The sequence below is a fragment of the Sorex fumeus genome, unplaced genomic scaffold (assembly GCF_029834395.1).
Source record: "Sorex fumeus unplaced genomic scaffold, SorFum_2.1 ptg000079l, whole genome shotgun sequence".
NCBI classification, from domain to species: Eukaryota; Metazoa; Chordata; class Mammalia; order Eulipotyphla; family Soricidae; genus Sorex; species Sorex fumeus.
In genome coordinates this window covers 6,074,808-6,097,157 of record NW_026606136.1, presented here as the reverse complement: position 1 = coordinate 6,097,157, position 22,350 = coordinate 6,074,808, and the positions used below count along the sequence as shown (strand labels likewise).

Below are 22,350 nucleotides of genomic sequence, written 5' to 3'. Positions count from 1 at the left end.
CGAGAGCACGTTGCTCCCCCCTCCCCTGCCTGCCTCACCCCGCGGCCCCAGAGCCCAACACGTCAGGGAGAGAAATCCTCCTGCCATCGGGGCGGTGCCCACTGGGAGAAGGTGCCAGCTGCCAGGGCATCCGGGCGCCTGAGTCCTGGGCTCTGGGACAGACAGGGCAGAGTCCCTGCAGCCCGGCCAGTGGCGTCACCATTGAAAAGAGGACGCTGGTGTCACAGCCGGGACAGAGTCAGCCTCGGCGAGTGGTTGGCGGGGCCCCCGAGCACAGCTGGTGTGCGCCCAAGGTCAAACAACAAAACAGACCCCAAAAATTAAAAAAAGAAAGAAGGAAAAAGGGGAAGAAAGGGAGGCCTGCCAGTACAGTAGGACAGCTCCGAGGCTCTCGCTGTCGCCGGCACCAAGGTGACCTGTGGAGGCCCCCGCAGGTGCGAGGCCTAACTCAGGTGAGCACAGAGCCAGGAGTCACCCTGGGCACAGTGTGTGGCCCAGAAACCAAAAATTTAAATGAAATTCAATTTAAAAACAAAACAAGAGGGCTGGAGCGATAGCACAGCAGGTAGGGCCTTTGCCTTGCACGCGGCCAACCTGGGTTTGATTCCCAGCATCCCATATGGTGCCCCCGAGCACTGCCAGGAGTAATTCCTGAGTGCAGAGCCAGGAGTAACCCCTGTGCATAGCTGGGTGTGAAAAAAAGGGGGCCAGAGCTATAGGACAGTGGGGAGGGCACTTGCCTTGCACACGGCCAACTGGGTTTGATCCCCGGCATCCCATAGGGTCCCCGAACCCCATCAGGCAAGATTCCTCAGTGCATGGCCAGGAAGAACTTCTGAGCATCACTGGGTATGACCAAAGAAAAAAGAAAATAGGAAGGAAGGAAGGAAGGAAGGGCTCTAGGAAGTCCCAGCTGGCCGGCTCTGACGCAAGGCTCCTCCCGGCCAGTCTCTCGGTCACAGGCCCACCCAGCACCCATGGCTGGAGCACGGAGCAGACGGAGGAGGTAGGCCTCTGCCCAGAACTCGGACCCATCACCCCGTGGGCTTCAGATGGGCCAGCCGCAGGGGCAGGGCAGGGCGGGGGCCAGCTCCCTCCGCAGACCCAGAGAACAGCAAAGCGCAGAGGTGGCAACCCGCATCCAGCCGCGAGCCTGGACGAGAGAATCCGACGGGCCTCTGGGAAGCTTCTGGCAACGCTCTCTCTACGGACTCCCTCTGCCCAAGAGCTACGGTCTGTGGCCGGTCACTCCCTTCCCTGCCACACGCGCCAGCAGGGCACGTCCTCCCTTGAGCTGACTCTCCGGCGCTGCACAGGACGCGGCCTGAGGTCTCCCAGCTCCCGATGTTGGCTGCACTGCCCGAGGCTGGCCAGAGCAGCTGGGAGTCGGGACTGACCCACGCCTGGTGCCAGCCCTCCGAGGACCCGAGGAAGGCCGTGGTGTAGAAGGGATGCGAGGAGCCCCCGCCCAGGAGCCCCACCAAGCCCAGTGTTCAGGGGTGAGGACGAAGAGGAGAAAACCACAAAACTGGATTTCACTCTCCGACTCTCTCTCTGGTCATCTTCACGTCGGCAGCCGCCGTGTTTGGACACACGGACACAGGACAGTGGTCACAGTCACGTCGGCGAAGCTGGGGAAGCCCAGGGAAAGGCGAAGCAAGGTGAGCACTCTTGGTTCTGGAACTCTCCGGGGACTCACATCAGTGCTGACAGCGACAGGAGCGTCCCCGGGCCCCCTCCCCCGCCCCTCCCGCCTCTCCCGCGCTCCAGCCCAGAGCCGAGAAGCTGGCCAGATTTTTCAAGTATTGGTTAAACAGCTCCTGCCTGTGACATATGTTTCCAGCATACTTCTGACATTGATATACAAGATTATAAAACACTGAAAATGTTACTCGCCGACAAGAAACACACGGCAGCTCCGGGTTCCCTGCTCCGCCCGGCGGTGAAACATTTGGGAGGCAGCGGCATCCCCGAGAGCGGCAGACGGAGCAGGCCGAGACAGACGCTGCGGCCGGCGGCCAGACTCAGGGGCCAGCGGCCTGGGCCCTCTCCCCCTGCCGGTGCCCGTCCTGCCCGGTGCCCTGCGGGGGGCCGGCCCAGTCAGCCCAGGAACTCTGCCGAGAGGCTCCTCCCGCAGCGGGCGGAGCGGACCTTGAGCTCATGGTAGCACTGCACAAAACTGTGGTAGATGAAGGTGATGGGGAGCGCCAGGAGCACGATCCCGCTGACCACACACACCCCGCCGAGGACCCTGCCGGGCACCGTGACCGGGTACATGTCCCCGTAGCCCACGGTCGTCATGGAGATGATCACCCACCAGCAGGCGGCCGGGATGCTGGCGAAGTCCTTGTTGGAGGCCTCCAGGTCCAGCCCGTGCTCCAGCAGCTGCGAGAGCGCGCCGAAGACGGCCATGGCCACGCCGACGAAGAGCACCAGCATGGCCATCTCGCGGTAGCAGCGCCGCAGCGTCAGGCCCAGCGTCTGCAGCCCGATGAAGTGGCGGGCCAGCTTGATGACCCAGAAGATCCGCATCATGCGCAGCACGCGCAGGGTGACGCCCGCCCGCTGCAGCTGCGAGTTCTCGCCCGTCAGCACCGTCACCAGCACCGACACGTAGTAGGGCGCGATGGCCAGCAGGTCGATGATGTTCAGCGGCCGCCGGACGAACTCACACTTGTCCCGGGAGACCACGAAGCGCACGACGCACTCGGCCGTGAACCAGCCGATGCAGACGGCCTCGATGACCCTGCGGGAGAGCAGAGGGGCACGGTCACGCTCAGCCTCTCCGTCCGCGCGCAGGCCACACCCGCGGGCACGCGGGCACGGACAGACACGCGAGCACGGACAGACACGCAGACACCCACAGACACGAGGATGTGGAGAGACACGTGGGCATGGGCAGACACGCGGACAATGGCAGGCACAAAGACACAGACAGACACGTGGACACGGACAGACACACGGACACCCACAGACACGAGGACATGGACAGACACGCGGGCACAGGCAGACACGCGGGCACTGACAGACACAAAGACACAGGTGGAGACGGACAGACACGTGGACACGGACAGACACGCGGATACCCACAGACACGAGGACACAGACAGACACGCAGACACTGACAGACACGCGGACATTGACAGACACAAAGACATGAACAGACATGTGGACATGGACAGACACGTGGACACCCACAGATACAAGGACACAGACAGACACGCGGACACCCACAGACTCACGGACACGGACAGACACGCAGACACCCACAGACACAAAGACATGGACAGACACACAGACACCTACAGACACACGGACACCCACAGACATGTGGACATTGACAGACACACAGACACGCGGACACGGACCCGAGAGGTTCTGGGCTGCCAGGCCAAAGCACCGGCTCAAATGGGCGTTCGCCGCCGGCCGCCACCTGAAAGCCCCCCCCACTGACCCGACGGCTCAGAACCGCCCGCGCTCAGCCGCCATCGGAACGCCAGTGGGCCTGGCCGGCTGCAGACACCCACGCGTCCAGGCTCCAGACAACGGGCGCCGACATCTCCCTGCGCTGCTGCCTCCGCGGCCTCCAGCCTGGACCCCCCTCACGGTGCCAGCGGCCGGGGCCAGACTGGACTCACTTGCAGTTCCCAGAGGGGCCACGGTCTGCAGGCGGGAGAGGGCAGCCGCCGGCCACGCACCCAGGAAGGACGCGGGTGCCGGGAGCCCGGTGGAGCCCCAGCCGTTCCTGTCTCAGCGGGGCAGTTTCCAGGTCTGGCATCCCGTTACTGCACGTCCCAGCTGGCCTGACAGCGAGGCCCGGGCCAGCGTCCAGCTCAGCGGGGCAGCAGCTCCCCTGCCTCCCACGCACAGGGGAAGTAGCCGCAGGGCCGGGGTGGGAAGGCAGCCACAGACACGGACAGCGCCTGCCACTCTGCCCGGGCAGCACCCAGGGGGCAGAGCGAGCGTCCACAGAGCCAGGCGTGGCCAGCGCGTGCGGTCAGCAGCAGAGCACAGGGCTGCAGGGCGGCCGCTGTGCTCGGGAACAGCCTTGGCCCCGGGCACCTCCCAGCACTGCCCAGTCAGGGCACTGGGACCTGTGTCTGCAACTCCCACCTGGCGGAGGGCGGGGCTGGGCGTCAGGGAGGGCCCTCGCCCGAGGGGCCACCTGGGAGTGGAGGGAGAGGGGCTCAGGACTCAGGACCCTGCACTGGGCTCGGGGGAGGGGGAAACCCAGGACCCCTCACTATCGCTGTGTGTTGTCTGGAGGCAGCAGGGCTGAACTGAGGCCACACGCCATGTGCCATGTGCCGTGTGCCCATCCCAGGGAGCCAGGGGCAGGGCGGGGCTGCGGGCAGCAGGGCACGTGTCTGAAACACACGCGTGTCCGTGGGGCCTGCTCGAGTCTCAGCCCAGGCCATGAGCAGCGAAGAGCTCAGGGACAGCCCTGGGCCTTCGTAGGTGACCACGGGCCGGACGAAGGCAGGAAATGCCGTTGGAGCCAGGGCCCGCTCACGGGAGAGGGACGGTGGAGTTCCCGGACCCCTGAAGTGCTGGTGGGCGGCGGGGGCGGCCGGGCCAAGGCTCCCGGACCCCACGGCCTCGCCCCCGCCCACAGACCCACCTCGGCCGAGCCGCGCTCTTGCTCACGGCAAGAAAGCCCAAAGATGCCATTAAACCCACATTAGTGAGATGTTAACTGTGCCAAAAATACCAGACCATCTTCTGTCTAATTATTTCCAGCAGCATCAGAGTCGTTCCGAGCGGCAGGGAGGGGCCTGCGCGGCCCAGGGTCCCGGGAGAGGCTGCAGCCAGGCTCGGCCCACGGCAGACGCACAGCCCGCTCCACGCTCGGGGACGGCCACCACCGGCTCTCTGCTCGCCTGCGCAAACAGCCGCCAAGGCTGCTTCCAACGCTCCCGCTCACTGCCTGAGCACTGGTCCGAGAGTCGGGGGGGCTGGGGGAGAGAGACAGAGACAGAGAGACAGAGACAGAGAGAACGAGATATACAGAGACAGAGAAACAGATATAGAGAGACAGAGAGACAGAAAGTGAGAGACAGAAAGAGAAACAGACTGAGAGACAGAGATAGAGACACAGAGAGACAGGGACAGAGAGAGACAGAGAAACAGAGATACAGGGAAAGAGAGACAGAGACAGAGAGAAAGAGATATACAGAGACAGAGAAACAGATATAGAGAGACAGAGAGACAGAAAGTGAGAGACAGAAAGAGAAACAGACTGAGAGAGAGACAGAGAAACAGAGATACAGGGAAAGAGAGACAGAGACAGACAGACAGAAAGAGAAACAGAGACAGAGATAGAGACACAGAGAGACAGAGAGACAGAGAGAGAAAGGCAGAAAGACAGAGAGACAGAGTGGGGGAACATGCAGAAATTGGTGCTCCCGGCACTCAGGCCCTCAGCTGAGCTCACGGCCGGGCCTCGGGGCCTCGGACATCTCAGCTGTGCGCCGACGGCTCTGGGTGACGGCAGGAAGGAGGGACCCAGGGTCTGCCCACGGCGCAGACGGCAGCATGGATGTGCCCAGCACTAGCAAGGCTCATGTCCCGACCAACGCGTCGGCGCTGCCAGCCCCTGAACGCCAGGGCCAGCCTGGACCGCCCAGACCCGGCAGGCGGCACAGGGCGTCAGGGAGAGGGTCCGATGTGCCTGCTTGCTTCCGGGCCGGCCGCGGCTGTCCACAGGCGGGGCCTGAGGCGGGACAGAGACCGGACGCGGGGGAGGGCAGGCTGACAAGTGGGGAAGGGCGTGAGGCCATGCAAGCCCAGGACAGTGAGGGCCATGACGTGCTGGACACTGAGGCCACGTGTGTGCTGGACGGGACGGGGAGGCCCGCGGTTGCTCTGCATCCCAAGAGCAAGGCCGGCGGCTGGCGGGGTCCTGGGGCTGCTGCTCCCCCTCCCCTCTGCGTCCAGCGGGCCTCTCCTCGGGCTTCAGCAGGACAGAGGAGAAGGACACCGCTGCAGTGGGGACAGGCAGCTGCTGTGCCTCAGTGGACGCAGAGCACTGAGCACAGAGCACCCATCTGAGGTACGGCAGAGGACACGCGCCGGAGCCCCGGAGTGGGCGGGGCGGCAGGACACAGCCTCTGCGCGAAGTCTGAGTAAGGCTCTCAGCGACCCCGTGATCGCACGGAGTCACAGTCACACTGAGTGGACACGGATGGCCCGGCAGTGGCCGCAGGGGTCGTGGTGCCGTGCGCGAGGACCCTGCCCCCTCCGGCGTCTTTGTCTGCGGCTTTCGCGTTCACCCCAGCCCAGGAGCCAGCCTCTGGGGGCAGCTGCCGCGGGAGCTGCCTCAGGCGGGTTCCCATGGCCAGGTCCCTGTGGCCACCTGTGGTCCTGCTCCGAGGAGGCCCACCTCCCCCCAGGACCAGCCCCCTCCTGGCTCCCTGCACCCCGCAGGGCAGGGGGGGACAGGGGCCAGGCCTGACACAGGCAGCCGGGGCTGGGGGACGGGGCAGCAATGGCCTGGCCTGGGGGTCCTCGCCTATCCACACTGCAGCCAAACTGGGGACTGCGGCGTGGCCACCATCCATCCCGGTGCTGGCCCCGGGGCTCCAGGTCCTGCAAGGCTTTGCAGCCACGCATGCGGGGACATCGGTCAAGGAGACGCTGCTGGCCCCTCTCAGCACAGCTGCCGGGGTTAGAGACGCGGGCCTGGGGCCAGTGCTCCGGGGACGCCCGTGACGGGTGATGGACGAGAAGGCGAGAAGGCGTCAGTTTCCTCAGCAAGGCTGGTGGGGAGATGCAACGGAGAAGGGAAGGGAAGGGGAGGGGGGAGGGGGAGGGGGAGGAACGAGAGGGGGAGGGGAGGGAGCACTGCAGGCTGGGTAGCACTTGGGAGAAGCACTGGGCACTGCTCGGGGTCCAGGGGCCATGGGGGGCAGCGCCAAGGAAGGGGCTCCTCTCTCCCCGCCCCTGTCCAGGGCTCCTGGGCAGGACGGAGGCAGGAGCAGCCCTGGGCACCTCCAGGTGCGGCCAAGGACTAACCACAGCCCCAAACGGCGCGGAAGAGGCTTGTGTGGCAGAACAGAAGCACCTGGGAGCCCCCCAGCCCCCCAGCCCCGACCCCCGACTGCTGGGCCGAGGCCCCCAGGGAGTGGCCCCATCCAACAGGCTCCCTGGACGCAGCCGTGGACGCTCACTCGGGACTGACGGGGTCAGAGAGGGTGGAGACAGGACAGCGAGAGGCACTGGGGGTCCCCTGAGCATGGCCAGATGTTCCCCTGAAACAATGGAAGGGAGGGAGGGAGGAAAGAGGGAGGGAGGGAGGGAGGGAGGGAAGGAGGGAGGATGGAAGGAAAGAGGAAGGAGAGAGGGAGGGAGGGAGGGAGGAGAGGGAGGGAGGGAGGGAGGGAGGAAGGAAGGAGGGAGGGAGAGAGGGAGGGAGGAAGGAGGCTGAGAGCAGGGCGGGTGTGGGGGCCCCCGGCGGGCTCCCAGCACTGCAGGCCCCCGCCACTGAGCTGGGGACAGCCCCTGAGCATGACCGTGGTGACCACAAACCAGTGTTGAACGCGAGGAAACGTGGCTCCTGGCAGGGAGGGGTCGGGAGCTTCCCTCTGCGTTTCTGGCCTTAGTTTTGTTTCTGTTTGGGGGCGCCATATGGGGCGCTGGGGACGGAGCCAGGGTCCGCTGGGCACAGGGCGAGCGCAGGTCCCTGTGCGTCTCTCCAGGACCCCCAGCCCGACTGAGGCGGGCAGGAGCTGCTGCTCCCAGGACCAGCCCCGAGCAGAGCCCAGTCGGGGAAGCAGCGGTGATTGGCAGCGGGTGATTGGCCGCCGGTGGCTGGGGACCTGGTTGAAGAACGCCTCAGAGCTTCCGCTGTAGTGCCTCGGGTACCAATTTAAATAAATTATCCAAACGAACGAGAGAGGGGGACAGTTTGTTCTGGAGGCTCCTAGTATACTGCATTGTTAGCAAAAGGACACTTCTCTCCCTATAGGCACTGGGAAATTCAGCGCTTCCCCACTCAGGTTTGGGCTTTGGGGCGACGTCGGGGGGGGGGGGGGGGCTGCCTCCCGGCTCTGCACTCAGAGATGGGGCTGGGGACCACGCGGGATGCCGGGATGAAACCGGGGCGCGTGCAAGGAAAGGTTCTCCCTGAGACTGGTCCCTGAGGACGGATGTCAAATAAGTCCAGAGCTCGGGGGTCCATCAGAGGTCCTGTCCCCTCCACAGTCTCCCGGGCCCGGCCCCTACTGGGGGCCCCCTCACACCTGGACAATCCCCAGGAAAGCAGCAGATGCCTCAACACTAACGTCGCAAAGCTGGTCCCTTGCCACGGTTTCTGACAGCGTCTGAGGCATCCGACACAGCCGCCAGACAGATGGACAGATGGACAGATGGACGGGTAGACGGTCAGACGTCGGTCTACAAAGCCACCCCTCCCTTCACCTCCTCATCAGCCTTCTGAGCTGACTTTTCCCATCTGAAAACTGCTAAAGCCTTCACGTCCTTCTCTGCAACAATAAACTGTGTCAGTGTCTGCTCCTCAGTGTCCGGCAATAATCTGAAACTGTTTCCTCTCCGCTGGGTTACTGTTGCACCCGCCAGTATGGAACTCATTCACGTAAAAGTCTCTTATTTGGGGGCCAGACAGCGGCCGCAGGAAGTGTACGCACCTTGCACAGTCGGCCAGGGTTCGAATCCTGGCACCCACCTATCGTCCCCCAAGCCCACCGGGAATGATTCCCTGAGCACAGAGCCAGGAGTAAGTCCTGATTACAGGGGGGTGTGACCCCCAGCCCAAAGTAAATGAATGAATAAACATAAATGAAAATATTCTACGTCAGGGTGGCGACTGCTGTTTGCAGACGGGGGTGGGTGGTAGGGGTCAACTCAGGGCGCCCCCAACACCAGCCACGGGCCCAAAGACCCAAGCTTCACCCACAGCCCCCGGAACCACATTTCTCATGAAACGGAGATTTTCCTTTTCAGCTCATGCCTGCTTACTTAGCAGTTGGGAATCTGACACCCAAAGCCACATGTGTTATTGGTAAAACGGCAGCTTCTGCGTCTCCAGCCCACGTCAGCTGTCACAGAGGACAGGCTGGGCGCCCCTGTCCGGAGGAGACGACTCCTCCAGGAAGTCCTCCGTCTCCCCACCACGTGCATCCCGCACCGGGAGCCGCACATGATTGCCGTGTGTATTCGCCTGCTATGTCATGTCCCAGGGAAGGCCAGTCTAGAACGCAGCGATGAGGCCATCAGACAAGCTCCCCTGAGGGGCATCTTCAAGTCAGCGACCTGAGCTGTGAGGCACGAAAGGCGAAGAGCCGGAGCAACCGCACCGCGGGGAGGGCGTCTGCCATGCACGCAGCTGGCCCGGTCCAGCCCCGCAGCCCACACGGTCCTTGGGGGCCACTTGCGGCCACTCTGACCACAGTCTCGGACAGCGCCACTGGCCCGTCTGGGGGTCCCGGGGTGACAAGCCTTCCCCAGCCGCCTCCTCCCAGAAACCGGGAACGGGCGGCTGCGAGTTCAGGCTCACGGTCCTGACACACTGGCCCCGACCCCAGGGCCCTGGAGTCGCCACACAATGCCCGGGTGCCGCCACCTGCTAGGGTCCAGGGGCCCCCCTGGGGGTGTGCGGGCGCCCAGACCCTGCCGCTAGCTGGCCAGGAGAGGGTGCGGAGATCTCGGGCTGTGCCCGCTGAGCCCCCCCCACCCCTGGGCCTTGCAGCTCTCTGCCTCGACCCTCCCAGCGCTCCCCATTGGGCCCACAGGCCCGCCAAGGGGCTGAGGCCCGGCGCACACAAGGTCACACAAGGTCGCAGGCATTCGAGGCCCTACAAGGTCAGAGCCGCCTGGCACTGGCCGTGAGGTGTGTGGGGGTCGGCTGAAGCGCTCACCCTTGTCCCACCGGTTCCCTCAGGACGACCCCCGAGATGAGGCTGTAGCGGGGCCCAGGCTGAAAGGGCGCGCCTGGCACCCGACCCGCACCCGAGGGGCCCGCGCTGCCTGGCGTGGCCAAAACAGAGTTGGGCCAGGAGCAGGCTTAAGGGTGAGCAAGGTCCAGCGCCCCCCGGGCATCACATGTGCCCCCGCCCCACCCAGCCCAAGGCCCCGGGAGGGACCCCACACACACCTAAACGGAGCGAGTGTGTGGGGGTTACCGCCTGTCTTGCATGCAGCTGACCTGGGTTCGATCCCCAGTGGGCCATAGGGTTCCCTGAGCACAGAGCCACGAGTCAGCCCCAAGCACAGATCCAGGAGTCAGATCACAGAGCACAGAGCCAGGAGTCAGCCCTGAGAACAGAGCCGAGAGTAAGCCCTGAGCACAGAGCAGGGAGTCATCCCTGAGCACAGAGCCGGGAGTCATCCCTGAGCACAGAGCTGAGAGTCAGCCCTGAGAACAGAGCTGGGAGTCAGCCCTGAACACAGAGCAGGGAGTGAGCCCTGAGCACAGAGCCAGGGGTCGGCCCTGAGCACAGAGCCAAGAGTGAGTCCTGAGCACAGTCATGAGTCAGCCCCAAGCACAGAGCCAGGAGTCATCCCTGAGCACAGAACCGGGAGTGACTCTGAGCACAGCTGTGCAGTCTCCAATCGTGGCGCTCCCCCACAGCTGAGCCCAAGTGCTGGGCTTCCCGCCCGCAGACCTGCATCCGTGGAGTCTGCACTGAGTGGGGACGGTCACCGAGCTGAGGACGCAGGTGTGGCTGCCCAGCCTCCCCAGGGAGAGCTCGTGGCAGTGTCCCCTGAGCCCGGGCAGCGACGCCCCTTCGAGGAGGGGGCTGCTGGCTTGGGGTCTCCGCCCAGGGGGTCCCACCACGCCCCAGAGCCTCCGCCACCACAGGCACAGGCTCCGTGGCCCGTCACCTGGGCGCCTCCACCCCTCTGAGGGCTTCTGACAGGCCACGGGGACCCCACGCCCCCACGCAGGCGGGCAGGAGCCGCCGCCGACCACCGGCCTGTGTACTGGTGGCGACCTGCGTGCCGGAGTGACAGGTGTGTGTGTGGGGAGAGGGGGTGGCAGGCGAGTGTGAGGGGGGAGTCACAAGTGAGAATCACGGGTGAGTGTGACAGGCGAGTGAGGCGGAGTCACAGGTGAGATCTGAGTGGTGGTTCGCAGTGAGACGTGTGTGTCTGAATTTCGTCTGAGCAAAGCTATAGCCTGGACTGGCACGGCGGCACTGGGCAGTGCAGGCTACTCCCACGTTGGAGTTGGTGTCACCTGTGGCGGCTGGTGCCCAAAGGACCGTGTGGTGCCGGGGACAGAATCCAGGTCCAGCACACAAGGTCTCAGCCCGGACCCGCCTCCCACCCGAAGCTGTGACGAGTTCCGCCAAAGGTCCTGCCGCCGAATGTGTTCCCAATTGCTCTGGCTGTTAGAGCAGCTATTATGATTAATAAAGAATGCGAATTTCATTCATATTTTAGGAGGAAACTTGATATTGCCCATATTGAAAACCACCTGTAAATACAATCCAGCCATTTTCTACTTTGGAATCGACCCAACATTCGCATACACCGATTTGCGAACGTGCGTGGGAAAGGTTTGTCCTGCACACCCGGAACTCCAGAAAACCAGGTCAGGCTGAGCAGCACCCAGGGCAGGCAGGGAGGAGGGCAGGGCTGGAACGACGACGGTCCGGTCTCAGCCCCCACGCCGGGTGCGAACAGCGCTGACCAGCAGCACACAGCACACAGCACACCGCTTCCCTCCGTCCTCTCTGCCCCTGCCCCCAGAATGTCCGCCAAGACAGAGTCCGACTGGCCATCGCTGTCCTGCGTCCTGTGCTTGATGCACTGAACGGACAGCTGTGGTTTCCAAGCCGAGGAGGATTTCTAAGAGAGAGAGCAATGCACGGCCGGATGACAGGACGGTCTCAGTCACAGATGCTGGGAGATAACCGTGTCACACACGTGCTCAGGGCTATGCACGTGGAAGCATACGTGTGCGTTTCTGCATACACAGGCCTCTGGAAAGACGCCCAGTGCCTGGCTAACGGGCAGTAGGCCTGGGGCGTCCGTCCATCTACACTGTAACCGCAGCGCGAGTTTCCCTCCCAACGGCAAAGCGTTTGTGGGAAGAGGCTGATGTGAGGAGTGACTTGCTCAGCCCAGGGGAGCAAAGGAGGGACACGGAGCCGACGCAGAGCCACCGGCTACCAGACAGAGCGGCGAGGGCTGCCACAAAGCCGCCCATGCGGCTTTTGCAAATGCTGCCTTTTATTCCGAACGAACTTAAGACCCATCAGATGTCGACTGGCCTAAAAGGCAACAGAAATCACACAATACTTAAACTTCCATCACCTAGGGTTTCGCTTCGTTTCATTAGAGAAGAAAGAAAGAAGGACCCTGTGCTCAAAATAACACTGCCAGAAATTTAAACATCTTTCAGTCTTGACAAACTCTCACCCACAAGGCGAAGCAATACAAATCAAAGATCAAGATTCCAGCAAGGCAATTTTTAGAAATGGTTTGTAGAGAACAGATTAAAATGACAGCTTCGCACAGAGACGAAGAGACTTCAGAGCCCGGAGACGCCACAGACGAAGCCAGAGCCGAAGTCGGGGGCCTAGTGCCGCACACCCCTCTCCTCTGGCAGGACCCCCAACCTCCCCAAGGGCCCACCCGTGAGGACCTCCCCACACGGCTGCCCTGAGGGTGCCCCGCCCCAAGAGTAGAGCCAGAGCAACTCTGAGCAACACGGAGAAGCCCATGAGCCCCGAGTGAGAGCCCTCACCTGCACGTCTCAGTAAGCCCCCCTACTCCGGACCCTCCTCTGGACGCGGGGAGCAGCTCCCCCTCGCCCGGGGTTCGCGGGGTGTGGCCTTTCTGGAAGGCCGGACAGAATGACATGCCCTTGGCCGAGCGGGAAGGAGGATGGCCCTGACCACAGGCCTCAGGAGGGCCCTTTCCAGAACCTTCTTTCACCTGCTGATGGGAAACAGGATGTGCAGAAAACACCAACTCACAGCTCCCCGGGGAAGCACAGCCATCAGGCCAGAGGGTGCCAAGCCTCGGCGAACACTCCCGGAGAAACCGGGCGGGGCGTGCAGGGGTGCTCAGGGCGGGCTGCGGGAGCCGGGTGCAGTCCCAGCACCCCAGAACCTGACCAAGGCCGCGGTGGGGCAGAAACCCTCCCCCAGGGCGGCTGAAAATCGCACAAATGGGCTATCACACAAGACCAGGGAAACAACTAGTGGGGGAGAAGGGAAACAGAAAGGACACACAGTCAGAGGTGGTCACAGAAACGGTCAAGAAACATGGCCTTAGGATGCGACGCAACTAACTTTACGGGGAATGGGAAGGAAGCCGGACTGGGTTCAGTTCACATGCCTTGCCAATCACCCAAGCTAAATCAGACATTTTTTTTCTTTTTGGGTCACACCCGGCGATGCTCAGGGGTTACTCCTGGCTCTGCACTCAGGAATCACTCCTGGCGGTGCTCGGGGGGATCATATGGGATGCTGGGATTCGAACCTGGGTCGGCCGCGTGCAAGGCAAATGCCCTCCCCGCCGTGCTATCGCTCCAGCCCCTAAATCAGACATTCTATCCCACACCAAATTTGATTACTTTACAGCTTACACCTTACTCGTTATTCAAGCAACAGTCCTTCGTATTAGCCCCATCACTCAAACATCTAGCGGGGGTAAGGACTCAGTATCTGCACTGCACCTGGCAGTCTACAGTCGAGGGATGTATGAATTACATCCCGTGCTCAGGCGGACTCCCAGGGGTTCTGGCTGCAGCAGGAAACGGCCAACCCCGCACAGGGCTGGTCTCTCGCGCCAGGCTGTGCAGACACCCGCGTCCCTGCCCTCGGCGCGGCCTGAGGAAACCTCGCCTCACCCCGCCCCTCCCGAGACCCCCAGCCCCAGCTGCCGAGACTCAGAGCCCTGGAGACCCAGGTTCACACGGCTGCTGGCCGGGCCCCCGGGTTCCCTGCTCGCCCATCAGGTGGGGTGGCGTGTGATGAGGTCGAGGGGTGCTCAGCGCCTCGGTGCTCACAGCCTGGCCCCCGGGACGGTGATGCGGGTGATGCCACGGCCAGAGTGGCCTCCAGAGCTCTGCCCCGGACCTCCCCGCAGCCCCAGTGGTTCTTCGGGGCTCTACTGATGCACTCAGCTCCCAGCAGAACAAGCCGCCCCGCCCGGGCCCAGAACCTTCTCCCCTGCCCTTCTCTGAGCTCAAGCCCCCGAAGGACGGGGTCCAGGCCCACGCACCCCTCCACACTCGGCCCTGAGCAGCGTCTCCCGCAGAGCCTCAGCGGAGTGTCCACGGGGCCTGTCACCCCTTCCGTACGCCGCCAGCCCGTCGGAAACTCAGACACAGCTGGGCCTGTGAGGCTCCCCGGGAGAGGCCGAGCTGGGGCGGAGTACGAAGGGTCCCCAAGGGCGAGAGCAAAGTGAGACTGGATTGTGCGGACGCCTTCAGAGCGGTGGGAGGGAGCGGCCGAGCTGCTGGACAGGATGGCACGAAAGGGGCAGAGGAAGCGGGTGGGGGGCCGCCCGCGGGGCTGGCAGGACAGGGGGTCCCAGGCAGCGGATCAGGCAGCCTCCTGCAGGCGCTCTGGGGAAGCTTAAATTTGGTCCTTCGAGCCAAGAAAAACATCTTCGGCCTGAAATATCTGGGTATCTAGGAAACAGCCGCTTGAGTCATGATCCACGTTCACAAAACCAGACACCAGGTCTGGCTGTGCCCCTCCGCCCGCTTTCCCTGTGCTGCCCGCCCTCTCCGGCCCCCCACACCGCCACACCCAACGCCTGGCCCTGCGCCTGGTGCTCAGGGCTCACTCCTGGCGGGGCCTGGAGGACATGCAGGGGGCCGGGATGGACCCGGGCCAGCCGCGAGCAGGGCAGGCCCGCCCCGCACCACCTCCCATCCCTTCTCCGGAGCCACCAGCCATCCATCTCAGGCTCTGTCACTCCAGCCCCTTCTCGGCGGGGCCCGCGGGCACACCGAGCTCTCCCTGCCGCATGTGACCACCCAGGGGTGTGCTCCAGGGACCTGGGGCCCCTGCCCTGCCGAGCCTCACACTCTCGTGGGCACCATTCTGGGGCCTCAGCGGGAATCAGGAGCCTTTGCGGACGCAGCCAACAGTGTCCAGGCCCACCCGGGCCGATGAGTCAATAGCCCTACGGTCAGACGTCACCAGGCTGACGGCTCAGTCTCACCCAGGCGCCAGCCTCAGGAGGGGAAGGGGGGAGCAGCCCTCGGGAGCACAGGGGTACAGCCGGGCCCTCAGGATGGACGGTGGGGGAGACGCGGCTCAGAGGGCTGAGCACGCAGAGGAAAGGCCTGGGTTCCACCCCAGTGCAGGGTCCCCCGAACACAGAGCCGGGAGCAGGGCCAAGTAGCCCCGTGAGGCCTCCGTGAAAGCAGAACTCGGTGCAGTGACAGGACAGTGAGCAGGGGGCCAGCTGCAGCCGGCCCGAGTTCGATCCTCAGCAGCCCACGGGCACCCCTGAGCCCGACCAGGAGTCATCCCTGAGCGTGGAGCCAGGACGAAGCCCTGAGCACTGCTGGCTGTGTCCACTAAAGTGAAAACAATAGGGGAGGGGGGCCATCTCCCCGCGCCCGCTCCCCTCCCCTGCAGAGGGAATTGGGAGCAGAGCACAGACAGCTGCAAGGGCCGGCAACTGCAGCCGGGCAGCGAGACGCTTTCCTTGCTCAACTGACCTGGCACCGCAAATGGTCCCCTGAGCACTGGTGGGTGGTCCCTGAGCACCTCCTGGGAGGATCCCCAGCACCGACCCAGGGACAAGCCCTAAATGCAGATGGGTCCAGCTCGCCAAAAGAATGGGTACCCACAGAGTTCAGAGGTGAAAGGTTAAGGTACATGCAGAATAGCCCGGGGCAAGTTTAACTCTGCCCTGCGGGGGGACTCGCAGAAAGACACAGCAGCCAGGCTTCGCCCCTGCACACGCGCCCCACGGCAGTCAGGCTTCGCCCCTGCACACGCACCCCACAGCAGTCAGGCTTCACCCCTGCACACGCGCCCCACGGCAGTCAGGCTTCACCCCTGCACACGCACCTCGTTACAGTCAGGCTCCACCCCTGCACACGCACCCCAGAGCAGCCAAGCTCCACCCCTGCACACACACCCCACAGCAGCCAGGCTTCACCCCTGCACACGCACCTCGTTACAGTCAGGCTTCCCCCCTGCATACATGCCCCACAGCAGTCAGGCTTCACCCCTGCACACACACACAGCTATAGTCAGGCTCCACCCCTGCACACTCACCCCGCTACAGTCAGGCTTCACCCCTGCACACGCACCTCACTACAGTCAGGCTTTACCCCTGCACAAGCATCTCGTTACAGTCAGGCTTCCCCCCTGCACATATGCCCTACAGCAGTCAGGCTCCAACCTGCACATGCACTCCACAGCAGCCAGGCTTCACCCCTGCACATGCACCCTACAGCAGTCAGGCTCCACCCCTGCACACATGCCCTGCTACAGTCAGGCTCCACCCCTGCACACACACCCCACAGCAGTCAGGCTCCACCCCTGCACACTCACCCCGTTACAGTCAGGCTTCACCCCTGCACATGCACCTCATTACAGTCAGGCTTTCCCCCTGCACATGTGCCCTAAGGCAGTCAGGCTCCACCCTGCACACGTGCTCCACAGCAGCCAGGCTTCACCCCTGCACACACGTCCTGCTACAGTCAGGCTTCACCCCTGCACACACACCCCACAGCAGCCAAGCTCCACCCCTGCACACGCGCCCCACTTCAGTCAGGCTTCACCCCTGCACATGCATCTCGTTACAGTCAGGCTTTCCCCCTGCACACGCACCCCACAGCAGCCAGGCTTCCCCCCGCACACGCGCCTTACAGCAGTCAGGCTCCATCCCTGCACACGCACCCCACAGCAGCCAGGCTTCACCCCTCCACACACCCCACAGCAGCCAGGCTTCACCCCTGCACACACCCCACAGCAGCCAGGCTTCCCCCCTGCACACGCGCCTTACAGCAATCAGGTTCCATCCCTGCACACGCGCCCCACTTCAGTCAGGCTTCACCCCTGCACACACGTCCTGCTACAGTCAGGCTTCCCCCCTGCACACACACCCCACAGCAGCCAAGCTCCACCCCTGCACACGCGCCCCACTTCAGTCAGGCTTCACCCCTGCACATGCACCTCGTTACAGTCAGGCTTTCCCCCTGCACACGCACCCCATAGCAGCCAGGCTTCCCCCCTGCACACGCGCCTTACAGCAGTCAGGCTCCATCCCTGCACACGCACCCCACAGCAGCCAGGCTTCACCCCTGCACACACCACACAGCTGCCAGGCTTCCCCCTTGCACACACCCCACAGCAGCCAGGCTTCCCCCCTGCACACGCGCCTTACAGCGGTCAGGCTCCATCCCTGCACATGCACCCCACAGCAGCCAGGCTTCTTCCCGGCACAGGCACCGCACAGCAACTAACCTTCACCCCTGCACACGCGCCCCATAGCAGCCAGGCCTTCTCCCTGCACACGCACCCCACAGCAGCCAGGCTTCCCCCCAGCACGAGCGCCTTACAGCAGTCAGGCTCCATCCCTGCACACGCACCCCACAGCAGCCAGGCCTCTTCCCGGCACAGCACCACAGCACCGCACAGCAACGAACCTTCACCCCTGCACACGCACCACACAGCAGCCAGGCTTCCCCCCTGCACACGCGTCTTACAGCAGTCAGGCTCCATCCCTGCACACACCCCACAGCAGCCAGGCCTCTTCCCGACACAGCACCGCACAGCAACGAACCTTCACCCCTGCACACGCACCACACAGCAGCCAGGCTTCCCCCCTGCACACGCGCCCCGCAGCAGCCAGGCATCCCCCCGCACGCGCGCCCGTCCCTCTTCCGGGGCCCTCGGGGGCGGCTGCGGGGCTCCCGCCGTCCTCCCTCCCAGCGGCACGGGCCCTCCCGGCCCGCGCCCGACCGCACCGTCCCGCGGAGCGCGGGGCCGCCGCGGAGCCCTCCGGAGCCGCGACCCCGCGGGCGCCCGCGACCCTCCCGCGGCGGGGGCGCGCGGCGGTACCTGCTCCGCTCCTCCAGGCTGCGGTCGTCGGCGGCCGCGGCGCGCCAGTCGGGCAGCGTGCTGGCGCACAGCACCACCATGGACACGATGACGAAGAGCACGGACACGCCGGCCAGCACCCGCGCGGCCCGCGACGACGTGGGCTCCTCGAAGGTGCGCCGCATGCGCTCGAGCCAGCGCGGGGCCGCGGCGGGGGGCGCGGCGGGGGGCGCGGCGGGGGGCGCGGGCGGGGCGCGCGCGCCGGGCGGGGCGGCGGCCAGGCGCTCGTCCAGGCGGCGCTGGCAGCAGAAGTCCAGGTGCGCGCCGTCCAGCCCCCAGTAGAGCATCTCGTGGTAGAAGGACAGCTCGCACATCCGCGGCGCGAAGCGCAGCTTGCCGTGGCCGCGCGCGTACAGCAGGATGAAGCCGAAGGCCTCCGGGTGCCGGTCGAAGAAGTACTCGTTGCGCTCGCGGTCGTAGTCGTCGCACAGCTCCAGCACGTCGCGCTCCGAGCGGCAGCCGTGCAGGCGGCTCACGCGCCGCAGCGGGAAGTCCTTGAGGCGCTCGCGGGCCAGCGCGTAGCGCGCGCCGCCCACGTTCAGCACCACGGGCGCCGGCATGCCGCGCCCGCGCCGTCGGGTCGGGTCGGGTCGGGTCGGTCGGGTCGGTCGGGGCCGGTCGCGTCGGGGCCGGTCGGGCCGCCCGCCCGCCCGCGCGCCGCTCGCTCCCGCCGCCCGGCCGCCCGCTCGCCCGGCCGGCCCCGCGCCGGCCCCGCGCGCGCGCGCGAGGCGGGGCCAGCCCGGCCCCCGCCCCCGGCCCCGCCCCGCCCCGCCGCGCCCCGCCGCGCCGGACCCTCCCTAGGTCCGCGACCCCCCGCCCCGGCCACCCCGCGCGCCCCGGGCACCACGCGCGCCAGACCCTCCCCAGATGCCCCCCACCCCGGCACCCCGCGCGCCCCGGGCACCCCTGGCGCCAGACCCTCCCCGGACGCTCCCTAGATCCGCAAACCGCCCCCCCCCCCCGCCACCCCGCGCCCCGGGCACCCCTGGCGCCAGACCCTCCCCGGACCTCCCCGGGCACCCCTGGCGCCGGACCCTCCCCAGATCCACACCCCCGGCACCCCGCGCGCCCCGGGCACCCCGCGCACCAGACCCTCCCCGACCCTCCCTAGATCCGCAACCCCCACCCGGCCACCCCGCGCCCCGTGCACCCCTCGTGCCCCGAGCACCCCGCGCGCCAGACCCTCCCCAGATCCCCCTCCACCCCGGCACCCCGCGCGCCCCGGGCACCCCTGGCGCCAGACCCTCCCCGGGCACCCCGCGCGCCCCGGGCACCCCTGGCGCCGGACCCTCCCCAGATCCCCCCCACCCCGGCACCTCGCGAGCCCCGGGCACCCCTGGAGCCGGACCCTCCCCGACCTCCCCGGGCGGCGCGCGCGAACCGGGCGCCTGACCCCGGACCCTCCCCAGATCCACACCCCCGGCACCCCGCGCGCCCCGGGCACCCCGCGCGCCAGACCCTCCCCGGACCTCCCCGGGCACCCCTGGCGCCCGACCCTCCCCAGATCCCCCCCACCCCGGCACCCCGCGCGCCCCGGGCACCCCTGGCGCCAGACTCTCCCCGGGCACCCCGCGAGCCCCGCGCGCCCCGGGCACCCCTGGCGCCGGAGCCTCCCCAGATCCCCCCCCACCCCGGCACCTCGCGAGCCCGGGGCACCCCTGGAGCCGGACCCTCCCCGACCTCCCCGGGCGGCGCGCGCGAACCCGGCGCCTGACCCCGGACCCTCCCCAGATCCACACCCCCGGCACCCCGCGCGCCCCGGGCACCCCTTGGCGCCGGACCCTCCCCAGATCCCCACCCGCACCCCGCGAGCCCCGCGCACCCCGAGCACCCGCGGCGCCGGACCCTCCCCGAGCGCCCCACGCCGCCGCCTTCCTGGGCAGCGCGCACCCCAGGCGCCTGACCCTCCCCGGACCCTCCCCGGACCCTCCCCGGACCCTGCCCGGACCTTCCCCGGACCCTCCCGGACCCTCCCCGGGGACGCCGCGTGTGCAGCGGCCCGCGGGAGCCCCCGATCCCGGCGCGCTGCGCTCAGAGCCGGGCGGCCCCGGGACGGCGTTTCGGGCTCGGCCTCGGCCCAGCGGACGCCCCTCACCCCCCGGGACGGCGCGCAGGTGAGTGGGCGGGGCCGGCGGGAGAGAGGCGCGGCGGCACCGGCCGGTGTGGACCGGCCGGTTCCGAGAGGGTCTCGGCGCCCGCTAGAGGCCGCTGTGCCGCGGCGCGCGGGGGCCGGGGGGCGCGGAATTCATCTGGGGGTGATGAACGCGGGGGCAGCCTGCGGGGAGCGGCCTCGGGCGACGACCCCCGCCCCCCCCAGCGCGCGGGGCCCTGCGGAGCTCTCGGGGCGGGGACGCAAGCTCGTGGACCTCTGCGCTGCCGCCCCGGACCCGGGTCTGCGACGCCCACCCCTGCCGGCCTCGGGGGTGCCGGGGCTCCCTGCCGAGACACCCTCCCGGGCCGCGGCCGCTTGCGGGCAGGGGCTGGCCGGCGCCTGCGAGTTAGGAGCCGGTTCACAGACGCGAGCTGCAGGATCTGGGTCTCGGCCCCGCTTAAAGTGCTCACGGTGGGCAGGGGGGAGATACAGAGGCGACAGCACTCGCCTTGCCAGGGGTTCCTGCATCCCCGCGCCATGGCACCACCCAGAGCCCCACCGGGAGTACTCCCTGATGCAGGCCAGGAGTGCTCCCTGCTGCAGTCCAGGTGTGCTCCCTGCTGCAGAGCCAGGAAAAGTGCTCCCCGATGCAGAGCCAGGAGCACGCCTCGGCTTACTCAGCCAGGTGGGGCCCCCGGAGGAAAACAGAACTTCCCTGAAGCTCCCTCCTCAGCCAGCCGGCCTTTTGGCAATTATTAATCCGACCTTAGTCGAGCATCTTCCACCCAGATCCTCCAAATTCCAGTAGGCGGGGGTCACACCCACCACCTGGCCCCCTGGCGCCGTGTAATCCCATCAGCGGCCAAGACTCAGAGACTATAAAATCCAGATCCCGGAACCGCGCGGCCGCATTCCCGGCCGCGCGACATCTTATTATCTCATTCCTACTTTGGACAAACTTGCAGGCTGTCGAATGTAGCCTGCCCACAGGGCAGAGTCTGGCAAACTCCCCGTGGCCTACCAAATATGCCAAATACCAGTAACAATGATGGGTCTCATTCTCCTAAAGAGCCCTGAATATAATCTCAGGGCTAAGATGAAAGAGACGTTACTGGGGCCTGCTCGAGGCAATCGACAATTAACAGGATGATGAAATGAAAAATGAAAATCCGACCTTACCCTGCGTGTTTGCCTCTTCTCCAGAGCTAATAATCCCTTTCAAGTCTGTTGATGGAACCGCTAGAAAAGATACCACGCTTTAAATTAAATTCGAGCTTAGGAAACACATTAATTTGCCGGCAATACGATTTGTGTCTCCTAGGCATATCTTCACGAAATTTCTTAGAGAGATAGGCTGAAATCATTTCATTTCTTCAGGAGGAATGTTCCGGCGTGACCCAGTGCCATCAGCCATCACCGCAGCACGGTGCCCTGGAGGTTGCAGGACTGACCCGTTCGTGCCAGCCACCCAGGGAGCATCCACGGCCCTCAGCGGTGTGGCCGGGGGACGTCACATCTGCACCCGTTCCTGGGACGAGAGCCGGGCGTAGTGCTGGAGACTCCCGAGTGTTTCTGGTCTAAATGCCCAGTGGCCACTGCCCCCGCCACAGCCCTCACAGCCCCTCAGCCCAGCTGGCGCTGTCCGCCGAGGGGCCCTGCTGCTCTCCTCCGAGTCCCGTGTCGCGCTGGACACCCTCGGCCCATCCCCGTGGGCCGCCCTAGCCTGGCCACCACAGAGTGTCCACACCAGCCCTGCAGGGAGTCACTGCTGGAGTTTTGGAACAACCTGGCTCCACCCCGGCCCCTGGCGTGGAGTGTCAGGAGTCAGCGCTGAGCACAGCCAGGAGAGGCCCGAGCATCAAAGGAGCGCTGGACCCGGCCCCTCGGGAGCGGGGGACACTCTGCTCGGCCACCCGCTTGTAGCTTGGGTGCTGGCACAGAGTGGCCGCAGGAGCAGGAGGTCCCATCAGGGGTCCCGAGTCACCCGCCGCCGGGCCTGGGACGTCTCCAGGGGTGAAGGAGCCATCGCAGTGGACACTCAGCCTGGCCAGTGGCAGTTGCCACTGTCCCGTGCCCACTTCCCCTTGGCCACGCCTCAGGCCAGACACCTCCTCCTCCAAGAAGCCTTCTGGCCTGCTGCTCGTCCTTCCGGACCTCTCCTTACCCACTAAGCGTGTCCCCCTCTGAGAGCAGGCATCCCAGGGCATGTCC

The 22,350-nt window shown here is 65.7% G+C and overlaps 1 protein-coding gene across 1 annotated transcript; it reads right to left on the bottom strand.

Moving 5' to 3' along the window:
- Nucleotides 1-2,100: 2,100 nt before the first annotated feature.
- KCNG3 (potassium voltage-gated channel modifier subfamily G member 3) lies at nt 2,101-18,619 on the bottom strand. Its single transcript, XM_056130563.1, has 2 exons — nt 18,009-18,619; nt 2,101-2,746 (listed from the first exon to the last, which is right to left on the bottom strand). The coding sequence occupies exons 1-2, from the start codon at nt 18,605-18,607 to the stop codon at nt 2,101-2,103; spliced, it is 1,245 nt and encodes a 414-aa protein (XP_055986538.1). The 5' UTR covers nt 18,608-18,619.
- Nucleotides 18,620-22,350: the final 3,731 nt, after the last annotated feature.

What these genes read in the sequence shown, in the direction of transcription:
- KCNG3 (XM_056130563.1), bottom strand. Translation starts at nt 18,607, where the DNA reads ATGCCGGCGCCCGTGGTGCTGAACGTGGGCGGCGCGCGCTACGCGCTG. An exon ending in AGCCTGGAGGAGCGGAGCAG is followed by an intron (nt 2,747 to 18,008) that starts GTACCGCCGCGC and finishes GCTCTCCCGCAG; the next exon opens with GGTCATCGAGGCCGTCTGCA.